Source organism: Pan paniscus, chromosome 2, assembly GCF_029289425.2.
Source record: "Pan paniscus chromosome 2, NHGRI_mPanPan1-v2.0_pri, whole genome shotgun sequence".
Classification (NCBI taxonomy): domain Eukaryota; kingdom Metazoa; phylum Chordata; class Mammalia; order Primates; family Hominidae; genus Pan; species Pan paniscus.
Window position 1 is genome coordinate 51,693,675 of NC_085926.1, and position 16,852 is coordinate 51,710,526.

A 16,852-nucleotide genomic window follows, 5' to 3' on the forward strand; every position below is an offset into this window, starting at 1 on the left:
TCCCTAGGCCCCTCCCCTCCCAGATCCCCCTGCCATCCCTAACACTCCCTCAGGGTTGACCCTAGTACTTGGTTCTGCAGCCCTTCCTGCAGGTTGCTCTCTCCTTGCTTAAATACCCTTTTTACATGGGAGTGGGTGGCAGGTTTAAAGGGCATCTGCAGGAAGGAAGGGGAGGCCCCATTCTCCTCTGACCTCTCCCTTCCCCCAATCTTTTCCTCATAGTGACTCTGGCTCCAGGTCTCAAAAGTGGCTGAGGACACATGCCTCCACCTCAGGCCTGGGATGTGGACCCAGCTGAAATCGCTGAGTGGGGAGAATAGACTCCACCCGTCTCCCACGCGCCCCTTTACCTATCCCCCAGAGGCACCCCTTGCACTAAGGCCAGCTCCTCCATTCTGCAGTAGCACTATGGGCACCTGTCGGGGCGCAGTGACCTTCCCCACCCCGTGCCCCGTGGCATCCCCCCGCCCCCCACCTATGCTCTCTAGGTGGTAGTCTGACTATGGGGCGGAGTGGGCCACGAAGCACCCGCTCCAGCGCAGAGCGAGAGCGCTCGGGGATTCAGCACCACGAGGCGGACAGCTCCAGGCCCCGAGGTCCCCAGAAAAGCTGGAGCGTGGAGTGTCCAGAGGCAGGCGGAGGCTGGGTTGGGAGCAGGAGACCTGGCGTCTGGAGGAACGGAGGAGGGGCTGGGGGCGGGCCGGGGCCGGGGCCGGGGGCGGGGCGGGGCGGGCCGCGATTGAAAGCGGCGGGGCGAGCGGGCGGGCGGAGAGCGCAGAGCCAGCAAGCGAGCGAGCGAGCGAGCGAGCGAGCGGGAGCCGGAGCCTCGCGCCCCCCGCTCCACTCCGATTCTCTCCGCGCCAGAGCCAGCGCGCCAGGTAGGGTGAGCCGGTGGTGCCGCTGCCGCTGCCGACCTTTTTGGCCCTTACCTCACGTCCCAGGGTCCTGCGGGCCCTCGAGTTGTGGGGCGCCCGCGCTGCTGTGTCCAGACAGCGTTCCCTGAGAGCTCCGGGAAGCGGGAAGACAGCCCCGGGCGTCCCGCCTTTCTTCTCCAGAAAACGCACGCCCCACATCGCGCTCCCCCGTTCCTCCGGCTCCAGCGTCCTCTGGTCCTTCTTTCTGTCTGTGCCTCCGTCTTTGTCTCAGCCTCTCAGGCTTGCTCGCTCCCTGCCCAGATTTTGTGGCCCAGGCTCCTGGCTGTCTGACTCTGGGTTTCTGTCCCCTTCCTGCCTCTGAGCTTCCGTCTGGGCCTCCCCTCTGGGAGACTTGCGACTTGACCAGTTTTGGCTTCAGCCCCCATCTGGGTCCCTGTCTCCATCTGTGCTGGTCTTCCTCCCTGCTTCTCCGTCGCTTGCCTGGGTAAGCTGCTGCTTTCCTGATCCCCAGAGGAGCCCAGTGCCCCTGCCCTGGGGAGCTGAGGGGGCAAAATGAAGAGGCTCAGCCTCCGTGGCCAGCACATGGGGTCCTTGAGTTAGTTGCTGCCCTTCTTCAAACTCAGTTTTCTTTCCTGTTCTGAGGAAAGAGGTATGTCCCTCTCCCAGCCTTTCCAAGCCTGTGTGATTGTGAGAGCCTTTGTGGGGTGTGTGTTTGGGAAGGCAACTGGGGTACAAATGATTGGACGCAGTGGGGAAGAGACAGGGAGGGGGTCTCTGAGGGCCATGGCCAGGGTGGGCAGGGCCCTGAAGCTGAGGATGGGGAGATTGGAAATGGTGACTTTCTCTGCTGGGTCGGGAGTGAAGAGAAAACAGAGGCACAAAATCTCAAGCAGTGTTCTACATAGAGCTAGAGAGTCCCGCACTCTCACCCTCAGCACTGTTTGGAGACTCTAGCCCCCAACCCTGACACACACATACGTGAACATCTGCTTGCCCTGTTGACTTAGGACCTTGAGCCACTTGGGTACCCTCCCTGAGGCCAGCCATTCCACCTTGCTGTCTCATTCCCAGGGCTTAGTGTGTCTATTCCTTCCTCAGTCAGCAAACTGTGGGGATGGCTTTTTAAGAACCAAAGGTTAGAACCCTTGGGTGTTCACATGGGCTCCAGTCTCCCCACGGGTTGGAGACTGTCCCTTAGAGACGCTTCCCTTCCTCTTCCCTGGTGGGTCCTCAGACAGCAGTTCCTTCTCTCTGGAAATCCAAGGCTCAGGATGGGGACCTCTGAGTTTGTGACTGTGACATAGTCTGTTCCAAAGGTATTGACCTCGGGGTCCTGGGAGGTTTGTGCTGTTCTTGGACACCCTTTGAATTACAGAGGGGTCAGCATTGGCTGGGGTCTCCTGTCCTCTGCCTGGGACTTCACTGCTTGCATCTCTCCCCACTGCTGAGTTTGGTAGGGGAATATGGCCCATCTCTCACCAAGCTGAGGCCAGGGCTGACAGACAGGTCCAGGGGAGTCCCAGGAGCTTCTCAACCTACTTAATGACACCATCCTGTCCCTCCCTGGCTTTTGAGTACCTAGGAAAGGGGCTCGTGGGGAGGCAGAGTCAGAAGGGGCAGCTGCTCTCAGGTTCCACTTTTCCTGGTCTGTTTTTCTGTCTTTCTATCTCTCTGCAGGAGCTGGGTCCCTTCGCATCTCTTTTCTTGTCTGTCCTTTCCTGGTCCCTGTTTCCTCCTCTCTTTGCCTTCACTGCTTCTAATCTCATCCCCTGGAGACCCAGGTCTGCTGGACCCATCCATCCCCTTTGGGGCCATGGGATCGCTGCTTGGGCTCCTGGCACTGCTGCTGCTGTGGGGTGCTGTGGCTGAGGGCCCAGCCAAGAAGGTGCTGACCCTGGAGGGAGACTTGGTGCTGGGTGGGCTGTTCCCAGTGCACCAGAAGGGCGGCCCAGCAGAGGACTGTGGTCCTGTCAATGAGCACCGTGGCATCCAGCGCCTGGAGGCCATGCTTTTTGCACTGGACCGCATCAACCGTGACCCACACCTGCTGCCTGGCGTGCGCCTGGGTGCACACATCCTCGACAGTTGCTCCAAGGACACACATGCGCTGGAGCAGGCACTGGACTTTGTGCGTGCCTCACTCAGCCGTGGTGCTGATGGCTCACGCCACATCTGCCCCGACGGCTCTTATGCGACCCATGGTGATGCTCCCACTGCCATCACTGGTGTTATTGGCGGTTCCTACAGTGATGTCTCCATCCAGGTACGTGGAAGCCACCCAAATGGGGGCTAGGGAGGGAGGCCGGAGGTGGTGACCCAGAATTCCTGCTGAAAAGGGGCTCATGGGCTGCTGTGAATTGGAAGGGAAACTAGAAGCTTCCTTGCAGTAGCTTTTACAGAAGCTAAGAAAGTGCCCTGGTCACATAATGGTGGTCGATTTTTAGAGACTGTGCAAGAGAACATCTTACTCTCATTACTCCCACCACACACACACACCCTCACACACACACACACCCCACACACACCCCACACACCCTCACACACACACACACCTACACAGCCCCCCACACACCCACACACACCCCACGCACCCCCCCACACAACCCCACACAACCACACCCCTACACACACCCACATAACCCCCCACACACCCATACACCCCCCACACCCACACCCCTACACACACACCCATACACGCCCCACACACCCACACCCCCCACACACCCACCCCTACACCCACACACACCCACACACCCCCACACACACACCCATACACCCCACACACACCCATGCACCCACACCCCCACACACCCACACACCCCACATGCACACCCTCACACACATCCCACACACACCCCACACACACACCCTCACACACATGCCCACACCCCACACACACCCATACACCCCCCCACACCCATACACCCCCCACAGACACCCACACACCCACACACCCACACCCCTACACACACCCATACACGTCCCACACACACACCACACACACACCCCTACACACACCCACACACACCCACACACCCCACGCACACACCCCACACACCCCACACGCACACCCTCACATCCCACACACACCCACCCCCACACCCCCCACACACACCCTCACACACACCCCACACACCCACACCCCCCACACCCCACACACACCCCCACACCCCCACACACCCATACATCCCCCCACAGACACCCACACCCCTACACACACCCCTATACACACCCACACACACCCATACACCCCCACACACCGACGCACCCACACCCACACACACCCCACACACCCTCACACACCCCACACACACACCCCACACACATACACTCACACAAACCCCACACACACCCACACACCCCCCACACACACCCCACACACCCCCACACACAGACCCCCACACGCCCACACACACCCCACACACAGCCCCCACACACCCACATACATCCCCTCACCCCCACACACACCCACCCACACACCCCACACCCCCCACACCCCTCCCACCCCCCACATGCCCCCACACCCCCACACACCCCCCACACCCACCCACACAGACCCCCCCACACACCCCCACACCCCCCCACACACCCCACACCCCCCACCCACACCCACCCACACACACTCCCACACACACACCCACACACCCCCGCACAAACCCCCCCACAAACCCCCTGCACACACCCACACACACCCCCACACACACTCCTCCCACACACCCACACCCCCACACACACCCCCACACACACTCCTCCCACACACCCACACCCCCACGCACACACCCACACACCCACACCTACCCCCCACACACCCACACACACCCCACACATCCACACCCACACCCCCCCACCCACACACACCCCCACACACACCCACACACACCACACACACCCACACACACACACCCAGACACCCCCACACACACACCCACACATCTCCCCACACACCCCACACACATCCACACCCAAACACACCCACACACACCCACACACACCCAACACACCCACACACACCCCGATACCCACACACACGCACCCCACACACCCACACACACACCCCACCCCCACCCCACCCCCACACACACACCCTCACACACACACACACACCCTCACCCTTGATGTTAACCCTGAGGGGCTTAATAGTCAGGTCTCCCACTTACTAACTGCATGACCGTGGCACGTTATTTCTCTTTTCTGTGTCACAGCTTCTTCCTTATAAAATTGGATTCACAACACTTTTTTTTTTTTTTCTTTTTTGAGACAGGATATTGCTCTGTCTCCCAGGCTGGAGTGCAGTAGTGAGATCTCAGCCCACTGCAATCTCTGCCTCCCGGGTTTAAGTGATTCTCCTGCCTCAGCCTCCCAAGTAGCTGGGATTACAGGCGCCCGCCACCATGCCTGGCTAATTTTTGTATTTTTAGTAGAGACGAGCCTGACCTCACCACGTTGGTCAGGCTGGTCTCAAACTCCCGACTTCAGGTGATCCGCCCGCCTCGGCCTCCCAAAGTGCTGGGATTATAGGCGTGAGCCACTGTGCCCGGCCCACAACACTTTCTACTTTGAGGTTTGCCATGGAAATTTAATGAGTTGATAAATGCATAGTATGTATCAGGGGCCCGGCAAGTCATAAGGGCACCGTTGATATTAGCTGCTATTATTTTTAACCCATTTTATAGATGAGGAAATGAAGGCTCAGAGAGAGGTGGGCCACATTCAAGGCAGTGGTGGAGGGGAACTGTGAAATCGGCTCTCGGCCAAGGGGCTCCTGACTTGTCAGATCATCTCTGCCTGGATTGGAGAGGGGTGGCCAGATAGAAGCCAGGAGTGGCCAGAGGAGAGAATCAGGGTAGGGGAGTCAGAAGGAAGATAAACAGAATGTGTGTCGGGGGAGGGCACCAGAGAGTCTTCAGGGGGCACAGGATTTGAGGGGGTGGGAAGGGTGGGGAGGCAGCTCCCCTGCCCTCAGCCTCCTACTCTCCCACAGGGACCGGCAGAGGGTGCCCTGTGGCTCAGCTTCAGCAGAGGCTGCTGGCCCTGCTGACACCCCTCTGCTGCTCCCAGGGCTGTGCCCAGCTGCGATCCTCCCATCTCTGACTGGGTCCTACCTCTCACCCAGATTCCCGCTTGCCAAGTGCCCAGCACAGGCTGCTGGAAGATGCGGCTGGAGCTAGGATCAGGGCTGGGGGACATAAGGTAGGCCTTGGCTTGGCCTCAGCTTCCTTTCGGAGAGTGGCTGAGGACATTGCCGAGATGGAGAGGGCCAGGCCCCCTGTCCTAGAACAGTTGTTCAGGAGAAATGGAGCAGAAGCAGAAATCAGAGAACCCTGGAGTCAGCTACCGGCCTGAAGTCGGGGAGGCCTGGCCACTCCATCCACTGCTGGGAGTGGATTATCTGTCCTGCTAATCCCAGACACTGGAGGTGGCTAGGCAGCTGTCATGCTAGTCTCAGTCACTGGAGGTGGCTAGGCAGCTGTCCTGCTAGTCCCAGTCACTGGAGGTGGCTAGGCAGCAGCCTGGGAAGATGTGGCTGTGCTAGCATCTATTTCTGCAGCCCCGGGTTGGGGCAGGGATGAGTGGGCGGCCTCCTACCTGCTGCTGTCTTCCAGGGCCTCTGCTGATGTTTTCTCCACAGTCCTCCTTAGGGCTCATGCATTTATCTCCAGAAGTCCAGTTACCTCCTTGCCATCCCAAGCTGCCTGCCTCCTGGATCAGGGCCCACGCCTCAGCAGTGGTCTGCTTCTCCCTCGTCCTGATCAACACGAGGCTAGCCTGTCATCCGTAGGCTGCACCTGCCTGTTAATATTCCCCCTCATGGCTGCTCCTTCTCTCTTGCCCATGTCCCTATCATCTTCCCTTTGCCAGGCACTGTGGCCTCCCATGCATTACCGTTTTTATCCTCTCAGCAGCCTTGTAGGGCAGGAATGTGAAACTGAGGCTCAGGGAGATTTGCCAACTCCAGGGGCCCAAAGGTAAAATGTGTGGGAGGGGAGGAGACATTGAGCCCTAGACTGTCAGAGCCATAGCCTGTATCCAGTTGCAACACAAGACTCACTCCTCTGCTGTAGAATCTGGGCCATGCTCTGCTTTCACCTACCCACCCTCTACCTGGCCCTTGGCCGGATCCCACTCCTGTGGGACCTGAGGGTGGGAGATGGGGTGCCAGGCAGCCAGTGGTAGAACGTTTAAGACTCAGGCATTCAATGGAGACCAAGCCTTGGCCTATTAGGGCCACCGGACCCTGGGATCTGTGTCTTTCTTCCTAGGGGAAACTTTTCCTTCTTTCTGTATCATTCCATCAGATTGATTCAGGGGAAGGGCCACCTACCCTCAAATAAGTAGAGAGCCGAAGAGCCCTGAGTAGCCAGATGCCATCTCATGCCTCCCTCTGCCCCAGTGTAGCCAGGTGCTAATCTCCCTCCACCCAGGCCTTCCTTGGCCCCCCTGCCATGTATCTAAAAGGGGATGGCAGAGGGGATCAGGTGTGGCTCATGACCCTGGTATCTCCACCCTGGGTCTTCTCTCTCTCAGCCCTTGGAAAGAGATAAAAAACTCCCTACCCCAGAGGGAAGACTGTCAAGTCAGGATGCAGGGCTTTAGAGAGGGAGCCTTTAGGCCTGACCTTGTGGACACTTGACACCAAGACCTGCTAGCTGTGGGGGATGCACCTGTCTCTAGTGTTTGATCTGACTGCTGATCTTTGCCTTCTCTACTCCTCCCCCAGGTGGCCAACCTCTTGCGGCTATTTCAGATCCCACAGATTAGCTACGCCTCTACCAGTGCCAAGCTGAGTGACAAGTCCCGCTATGACTACTTTGCCCGCACAGTGCCTCCTGACTTCTTCCAAGCCAAGGCCATGGCTGAGATTCTCCGCTTCTTCAACTGGACCTATGTGTCCACTGTGGCGTCTGAGGGTGACTATGGCGAGACAGGCATTGAGGCCTTTGAGCTAGAGGCTCGTGCCCGCAACATCTGTGTGGCCACCTCGGAGAAAGTGGGCCGTGCCATGAGCCGCGTGGCCTTTGAGGGTGTGGTGCGAGCCCTGCTGCAGAAGCCCAGTGCCCGCGTGGCTGTCCTGTTCACCCGTTCTGAGGATGCCCGGGAGCTGCTTGCTGCCAGCCAGCGCCTCAATGCCAGCTTCACCTGGGTGGCCAGTGATGGCTGGGGGGCCCTGGAGAGTGTGGTGGCAGGCAGTGAGGGGGCTGCTGAGGGTGCTATCACCATCGAGCTGGCCTCCTATCCCATCAGTGACTTTGCCTCCTACTTCCAGAGCCTGGACCCTTGGAACAACAGCCGGAACCCCTGGTTCCGTGAATTCTGGGAGCAGAGGTTCCGCTGCAGCTTCCGGCAGCGAGACTGCGCAGCCCACTCTCTCCGGGCCGTGCCCTTTGAGCAGGAGTCCAAGATCATGTTTGTGGTCAATGCAGTGTACGCCATGGCCCATGCGCTCCACAACATGCACCGTGCCCTCTGCCCCAACACCACCCGGCTCTGTGACGCGATGCGGCCAGTTAACGGGCGCCGCCTCTACAAGGACTTTGTGCTCAACGTCAAGTTTGATGGTAATGGTGTTGGCCAGTGTCCATTGGCCTGCTGGCTGTCAGAGGATGAGGGGAAGCAGAACTTCAGCTTCCATTCCTTTGCTAAGGAAACAGTAGAGTGAAAGTAAAGGACTCACCTGGGGTGGCGTCAGAGCAAGGGCAAGGATGCTAGGCAGAGAGGACTCCAACTGAAGCCACGGCTGAGGTTCCACTTTCTTCCAGAGAGTAGACCTCTGGCCTGGTCCCGCCATTTTGAGGGTCTCTGGCTCCTCCTTGGGCCTTGCCCACTGTCTTCTGTCTCCTTATCTTGCCAAAGGTGGAGACCAGGAGACCTCAAGCCCATTCTCAGGCAGCACCAAGAGTTAGAATCAGTCTGGCTTGAGGGTGAGCATCAGGATGACACTCTATATTCACGGAAAATGTCTTTCTGTCTTTCTGTCTTTCTTTTTTCTTTTCTTTCTTCTTTCTTTCTTCCTTTCTTTCTTTCTTTCTTTTCTTAGATGGGGTCTCACTATATTTTGCAGGCTGGAGTGCAGTGGTTATTCACAGGCACAATACAGCCTCCAACTCCTGGGCTCAAGCGATCCTTCTGCCTCAGTCTCCAGAGTAGCTAGGATGACAGGCATGTGGCACTGCTCCTAGTTTCAGGGAAAATTTCTATTCCTAATCTTGATTTTCCACTCAAGGTGACCTGAAAGTCTCCTGAAATCAAAAGTTATTTTAATAAGAGTGCCAGCTTTAAGAGAAATGACTGCTGCAGATCATCACTATGCTTCAGGAAGAATCACCGTGGGAACAGTGGGAGACAAAGCTTGGAAGCCCTGGCCCAGGGTTAAGATGAAGAGTAATTCCAATAGAACTGACATTCAGAGTTAGCTACAATCAGCGTAGGGGTTAGGGTTGGAATCTGGGGTCCGATTTGGTTGATGTTAGAGCAAGGCTAAATTCAGCATGTTTGGCTTGGGTGGAATTTATGGTAGGGCTAGAGTTGGATTTTGAGAACTTTTAGGCTGAGTAGAAAGAGTAGGTGCTTGAGGCGACCTGGGTTTGAATCTAGGCTGCACTATTCACTCATGGGGCCTTAAGCATGTCTTCTGCTTTCTTGAACCCTGATTTCTCACTGGGGCCAGGGATGGCTGTAAATCCTGGCTAGAGCCTGGCTGGGAGATGTGAGGTTTACAGGGGATGAAGTGGGGGTGGAGAGAGGAAGTGATTTTCCAGCCACTGACCACATTCTGGTGAATGGCAGTGGTTGCAGGTGACCGCTGAGGTTGGGATTCAGTTTGCACCAGGATGACTGTTAGGACTAGGGGTGCTGGAGCTGGGGTTGTTGTTAGGATTAGTGGGGACAGGATTGGAGCTGAGACTGGGTTTAGCCTTAGCATTGAGTTTGGGGAGAGGGCTGTAGTGTTTGTTTCGATGAAGTTGGGATTTGGAGCCTGGGTTGGAAAGTGTTGGATAGTACTAAAGTTGAATTTGGGGAGTCATGGTTGGGGATTGATATGGGCATTAGGTTTTTGGAGATGTCTGGGCTTTAAGGCTGGGATTACATTTGGCATTTAGGGTTGGGGTTTGATGTTGGAGTTTAGGAGTAAGACTTTGTTGTCATCTCTCATTTAGAAAAATGATTGGGGTCAAGGCAGGATTTAGTATTGGGTTAAGGATTGGAAGGGCTAATGGTGGTCTTAGCTCTGGCATTTGGGTTCCATGTTAGGGTGAATGTTGAGGTCACATCAGGGTAACACACTAGTCCAACCTTCTCTTCCTTCCCTCCCCCATCCTAGCCCCCTTTCGCCCAGCTGACACCCACAATGAGGTCCGCTTTGACCGCTTTGGTGATGGTATTGGCCGCTACAACATCTTCACCTATCTGCGTGCAGGCAGTGGGCGCTATCGCTACCAGAAGGTGGGCTACTGGGCAGAAGGCTTGACTCTGGACACCAGCCTCATCCCATGGGCCTCACCCTCAGCCGGCCCCCTGCCCGCCTCTCGCTGCAGTGAGCCCTGCCTCCAGAATGAGGTGAAGAGTGTGCAGCCGGGCGAGGTCTGCTGCTGGCTCTGCATTCCATGCCAGCCCTATGAGTACCGATTGGACGAATTCACTTGCGCTGATTGTGGCCTGGGCTACTGGCCCAATGCCAGCCTGACTGGCTGCTTCGAACTGCCCCAGGAGTACATCCGCTGGGGCGATGCCTGGGCTGTGGGACCTGTCACCATCGCCTGCCTCGGTGCCCTGGCCACCCTCTTTGTGCTGGGTGTCTTTGTGCGGCACAATGCCACACCAGTGGTCAAGGCCTCGGGTCGGGAGCTCTGCTACATCCTGCTGGGTGGTGTCTTCCTCTGCTACTGCATGACCTTCATCTTCATTGCCAAGCCATCCACGGCAGTGTGTACCTTACGGCGTCTTGGTTTGGGCACTGCCTTCTCTGTCTGCTACTCAGCCCTGCTCACCAAGACCAACCGCATTGCACGCATCTTCGGTGGGGCCCGGGAGGGTGCCCAGCGGCCACGCTTCATCAGTCCTGCCTCACAGGTGGCCATCTGCCTGGCACTTATCTCGGGCCAGCTGCTCATCGTGGTCGCCTGGCTGGTGGTGGAGGCACCGGGCACAGGCAAGGAGACAGCCCCCGAACGGCGGGAGGTGGTGACACTGCGCTGCAACCACCGCGATGCAAGTATGTTGGGCTCGCTGGCCTACAATGTGCTCCTCATCGCGCTCTGCACGCTTTATGCCTTCAAAACTCGCAAGTGCCCCGAAAACTTCAATGAGGCCAAGTTCATTGGCTTCACCATGTACACCACCTGCATCATCTGGCTGGCATTCCTGCCCATCTTCTATGTCACCTCCAGTGACTACCGGGTGAGCTACCTGCCACAGAGGTCGGGGGAGATGGGACACCAGACCCTCTGTTTCCTGGTATCTTATTTAATCTACTGGTAGCTCTGGGGTTCCAAGAGGATAATGCCCACTCAGGGGACCACAGCTTGTGTGGATCCCAAGGGGAAGGTGGGAGGGCTGAATAGGACCTAGGGAAATGGCCAGGGAGGTGGGGAACTCGAGTTAGAGAGAGCTGAGATTTCAGGACTTGAATGTCATCCCCTATCCTGGAAGGTGATGGGGGTGCAGAAATATGTTCAAATGGACAGGGTTCTGCCCTGCTCCACTGAGGGGTCATCTGCAGAAGGGGTTGAGAGATGAAGCCAGGGAAGGCAGGAAAGATGAAGCAAGGTGGGTAGGGGAGGAGATCCGGGGTATAGAGTTGAGAAAAGCTAAAGCAGGTGAAAATTGTTCCCCAGTTGGTGGCTTCTGAGCAAATTTGGTTCCAACTGGCACTGTGTCTCAATGGGTCTCCCCAGCTCCAAGGGGCAATGGCTGCTTCAGATAGGGTGGTCAGGGAAGCCCTCTCTGAGGAGGTGACAGATGAGCTATGTTCTGAGTAAGAAGATTATCTTGGTTAATCTTCATGACTTGAGTAAGCTCCATGGCTCTCCCGTTTTACAGATGAAGAAACAGAGACTCAGGGAGGTTCAATCCCTTGCCCAAGGTCACTCAGCTTGGGAGTGCAGAGCAGGGTCTGAACTGCAGAAAAATTGAGGCGAAAGCCCCGGCAAAGGCCCCTTCCCCAGGACAGAGGTGTGGTGGCACAGTGCTGGGGGCCAGGGACCGCTGGGCTTGGCTGCTCTGCTTGCACCTGCTGGGCCACCTGCTTGGGTGGTAGAGGCCAGGGCTGGGGAGGGATTCTGCTCTGACTCAGCCTGCATTTGCATATGATTTGCATTTGCATGCCAATCACAGGCAGCTAAGGACTCACCTGAGACACACACCGTACCCACACATGCATGCACACACACACACACACACACACACTTGTACACACAGACATAGCCACATGCATGCATGCACACACACATATCCCACATACACACACTCGCTGGCACACACACATATATCTTCCTGACAACAAATGAATCCATACCCATGCACCCTACACTCACGCACACATACACTCACACAGACACCTGCAGAAATTCACCACCCCACATACATGCACTTACACAGATATACACACACACCTACATGCACGCACTCCATTCCTGCAGCCCCCAGATGCACACACCCCTGTGTATACATGCCCCCCTGCATGTTCTCCCCTTCAGCTGGAACTCTTGTCACCCTGGGAAAATGGTCTGGGTCTGATGCTGGGACTGTGCCCGATTTTCCTAGCAATGCTTTGGGATCCGGCAAATGGACCACAGCCCAGTGTTGGATGCTTAGTCTCCCCCACTCCCTCCCCCACAGATCAGGCAGGGGGTCCTGGGGTCAGGCCCAGGTCTTGACCTGTGCCTGTTCACCCACTCACCCACCGCAGGTACAGACCACCACCATGTGCGTGTCAGTCAGCCTCAGCGGCTCCGTGGTGCTTGGCTGCCTCTTTGCGCCCAAACTGCACATCATCCTCTTCCAGCCGCAGAAGAACGTGGTTAGCCACCGGGCACCCACCAGCCGCTTTGGCAGTGCTGCTGCCAGGGCCAGCTCCAGCCTTGGCCAAGGTCAGTGTCCTAAGCAGCCCTCTCTGCCTGTTCCCCTCTCCCTGTCCAGCTCCTTGGGTTGCTGAGATCTCTTGTCTGGGGGTGAGGTGCCCCCCAAATGACACTGGCAGGAGAGGACAGGAGAGGGGAGGGGAGGCTTCCCTCACAGCCCTGCTTCCCCACTGCCTGCCCTCCATGGAGGACCTCAGGATTGGCCCCAACCTCTGGCTTCCTTTTCTTAGGGTCTGGCTCCCAGTTTGTCCCCACTGTTTGCAATGGCCGTGAGGTGGTGGACTCGACAACGTCATCGCTTTGAAGACCCCATACTCCCGCCCTGACACAGCTGCTCCTGGGAACCTAGTGCAGACCCACGTCCAGGGCCAGGAGGAAGTTGGCTGGAGCACTGCAATAATTTATTACCCACCCTATGTCTGCCCCCAAAGTCACTTACCCACCTCCTTACCCCAACTCTTCAGACTCAGAAGTCAGGAGCCTTGGCCAGGAGCCTCTGCAGTGGCCACTAACTGCCCTTGTAGCTGTGTTTCCTCCTGGCCAGGCCCAGGGCTCAGAGAGGAGCAAGCCAGGGTTCACTCTGCCCTGGACCGGGGTGGCTGAGGACGGCAGGCCCCAGTCCTAACCAGCAAAGGTGCTTCCAGCCCAGCCCCTCCCCCCAACTAGGGCCTTTTTTATTTTTTATATAAGTTACTCTGGGATGGGGAGGGTGGTTATTGTGGGGGCTGCCCCTCCCCCTGCACAGTAGTTTGTCCTGTGGTTTATTTTGTATTACCTGTAAATAAAGTGGCTTTATTTTAAAAAATCACTCTTTGCCTTTGACCCAGCAAGCCCCTCACGCCCTCCACAGCCTCCCAGCTGTCATTCTGCTAGTGTTTAAATATCGACTCTGCTCTGTGCCTGATGTTAGGACCTGTCTGCCACCGAGACAGACCCAGCCCTGCCTGGTGGGGAGATGGAAAATGAATGAGCCATCCTCCCTTAAAAGGAGCCACTGCAGACTGGCCCAGGCATCCTGGGGTCGGGTGGGGGCTTTAAATGGATAGAGATGAATGAACAGGCTCATCTGGCAGTCCAGGGGTTTCCCTGGGGTCCCGGCCCCCAGGATGGTGTGGGTGATGGAGCAGGAGTGACCTCCGGGAATGGTGGGCTTTCCCACAGCTGGCCAGCCTGGCACTGGATCCTCCAAATGCATGGAGCCACACTGAGCATTTGGTGCAGGGGGAACCAAGAGGAGGCATGGACTGAACGTCACCTGTTCACTGGCACTTACAAAGGCAGAAGGAGCTTATGGGGAGAGGGGGTGGGTGAAGCAGGGAGGGCAGAGGCGGAGCAGCTGGAGACACCATCTGCTGTCAAGCCCAGCGAGAAGTCAGAAAAGGGAGCGTTTCTCCAGTCCCCGGAGGAGCTCTGGCCTGATGGGCCAGTTGAGGAGCCCAGAGTCCTTGGGCATCTCTGGAGTTTGCTGTCAGGGCTCACCAGCAGAGGGCACTAAGGTACACGGCTGTGGCCGTGCGACCGCTGCCCTCCTGTGGCCTAGAAGGCAGCGGGCACCGAACCGGAAAACAACAGCTTCTGGGGAGTCCCCAGACTGTGAGGAGCAGAGGGACAAAGTCCTGCATTAGCCGGCAGCCCAGGGCATGTTATTTTTAAGTGAGCTCATTTGCATCCACAGGCTAGCAAGGCTGTGGAAATTCAGGTAAACAATTTAAAAAACAAAAACAAAAATAAACAAAGAAAATTGCAGGAATGGCTTCTTCTCTCCCATCAACATCTGGGATGTATGGATGACAAATGAAATACAGACTGCGCAGTTAAATTTGAATGTCATAAACAATGAATACTCTTTTTTAGTATAAATATGTCCCACACAATATTTGGGACATACTTATACTAAAAATTTTTGTTATTTATCTGACAGTCAACTTTAACTGGACATCCTGTATTTTCATCTGCTCATTTTGGCAACCCTTTTGGGCCAGCCTCTATTCTAGATCCCCCAATAACTCAGGCCTGGGTGCTGCCCCCAGTGGCTGGTCACCAGGGAAATGCAACCCATGGTACCCACAGTCCCAGCCCCCACTTCCAGTATGGCCTTTTCTGGGTCTTCCTGCCAAACTGGACTCTGAGGACATTTGCCCACCAACCCCAGCACCCGGACAAAAGAAGACAGGGCTCTAAGCCCCTTGTACCCAAAAAGCAACCCTTCTTCACATGGCTCAGGAATATTTTCCTTAAAATGTAAAACAACAACAGCAACAACAAAACAAGTAGTTACGAACATGGTTCGCAGCTAAAAAGGTACAAAGGGCATCCAGTGAAGGATCTCCTATCCCTGCCACCCATCTAGCAGGGAGAGCCAAAGGCCTGGGGGCCAGGGAAGAAGTCCAGGAAGAATTCCTAAGGACCAGTCCTCATGTCTGCCTGCCACACCTCTTTTCTTCCACCTGCCCCCCTCATTTCCCCTTCCTGCTTTTGTGAGAGCGGCCTCATTTTTTGTGCTGTTGTCTCAATGGCTCCACCCCTCAGTCATGACCCACACCCCTGTATTACATGATCCCTCCCACCCATCCTTATGGTGTTGTGGGCAGCAAATCTTGGCCTTCACGCCTCAGCTCTCAGTCCTTAGCGCACATTACTAAGACCCGCCAGCTTCCCCATCCCAAGGCTGGGAGTCCTGGGATACGGAGTGGCCTGGCTTTACGTCTCTGGATCTCCTCTTCTCCAATACCATAGTCCGTGTCCTACAAACACTGACCCCTCTGCTTGTGTTAGACTTGGAGTCCTCAAAGGAGAGCTCTTCCCCTTCTGGGGACTGAGGACCAGAGGTGCCCAGCATTTTGTGTTCTCTTCCACCCTAGGGAGCCACCCATCATGGTGAATTCACCGTCCGTGAGTGGAACTACCAGGTTGCTTTGCTTGCGTAGCCAGACCTTACACTGGGACACAGGTGTTTCTCCCATGGCTGTGTTTGAAGGCTCTCCCAGATCCACTTCTATCCTTTCCCCTGTCCCTTGCATTGGTCCTGTAAGACTGCAGGGTAGCCCTTGCCCTGTCTGGATGGGCCTGGCTCTCTCTTATTGAACCATAAGCTCCTGCGGCTTGGGAAAGGGTGGTTCAGGCCATGCTGCTCTTGGCTCCCTGAGTCCTGACATGGGAAAGGGGGAGGGGAAGAGTCACATTACAATGGCAGCTCTGATGATGGCCACCTTCCCACATTTGAGCCCTGTCCAGCAGCAGACCCTTGAGATAGAACACCAAGATCCAAGAGGAAGTGGATACATTGGGCAAAGGGGCTGGGAACAAAAAGTGGAGCTGAGGGATGACATGGAGCTGGGAATGAGATTCAGAATCCGCCATGCCCCAAACCCCTGTGGGCGGACATTGCCTAGAGTTTCATCAGGCCAGCGCTGTCCCTTGTTCTCCCAGTCCAGCCTGGCTGCTCACCCTCCTCTCCTGGGCTGGGGGGTTATGGGAGGCAGAGGGGAAAGGAGAGACCACTGAGGGTCTCAAAACCCCCTCAAGATGTCTCCGCCTCAAGTTCCAGCAGAAAAAGGATTGGAGCCCACTGCATCTACCCCCATGAGCCAGTGGGGAGTTGAGCACTGAGAGATGGGACTTCTCAGCCTGTGGAAGAGAGGCTAGATGTGGGGAAAGCGGGGGAAGGAGAAAAGGGTGTGTGTGCACGTGTGTGTGTGCATGGGTGTATGTGTGTGTGCACATGTGTGAAAAAACAGGAAGAGGGAAATGGAGGGGACTGAGGGTGAGGGGACAGGAAGTGAGGAGCAGCAGGAAGAAAGTAAAATAGGCACGTGTTAAACCCTGAGGCCTCTTGCCAGGGGGTCAGTTTTTTCTTTTAAAAAAATTACTTTATTCTTTCTGTGAAAACAGTATATGCTC

General features: G+C 56.3%; 1 protein-coding gene across 3 annotated transcripts; it reads left to right on the top strand.

Annotated features, from left to right (window-relative positions):
- Window positions 1-884: 884 nt before the first annotated feature.
- On the top strand, window positions 885-13,760 carry GRM2 (glutamate metabotropic receptor 2). 3 transcript variants are annotated; one of them, XM_063602389.1, is made up of 6 exons: window positions 885-1,524; window positions 2,553-3,138; window positions 7,594-8,431; window positions 10,195-11,270; window positions 12,781-12,961; window positions 13,183-13,760. In XM_063602389.1, exons 2-6 carry the CDS (start codon window positions 2,689-2,691, stop codon window positions 13,254-13,256), a joined length of 2,619 nt encoding a protein of 872 aa, XP_063458459.1. In that variant the 5' UTR covers window positions 885-1,524; window positions 2,553-2,688; the 3' UTR covers window positions 13,257-13,760. The 3 variants fall into 3 exon arrangements, with proteins under 3 accessions (XP_063458459.1, XP_034812467.1, XP_054965974.1); XM_034956576.2 differs by having other exon boundaries at window positions 885-1,359; XM_055109999.2 differs by lacking the exons at window positions 885-1,524; window positions 2,553-3,138 and adding an exon at window positions 9,097-9,254 and having other exon boundaries at window positions 8,328-8,431.
- The last annotated feature ends 3,092 nt before the right edge of the window (window positions 13,761-16,852 follow it).

Excerpts from the sequence above, each read along its gene's own strand:
- GRM2 (XM_063602389.1), top strand. The coding sequence starts at position 2,689 with ATGGGATCGCTGCTTGGGCTCCTGGCACTGCTGCTGCTGTGGGGTGCT. Across the intron at positions 3,139-7,593 it reads ACAGTGATGTCTCCATCCAG|GTGGCCAACCTCTTGCGGCT; the intron begins GTACGTGGAAGC and ends CTCCTCCCCCAG. Across the intron at positions 11,271-12,780 it reads TCACCTCCAGTGACTACCGG|GTACAGACCACCACCATGTG; the intron begins GTGAGCTACCTG and ends CACCCACCGCAG.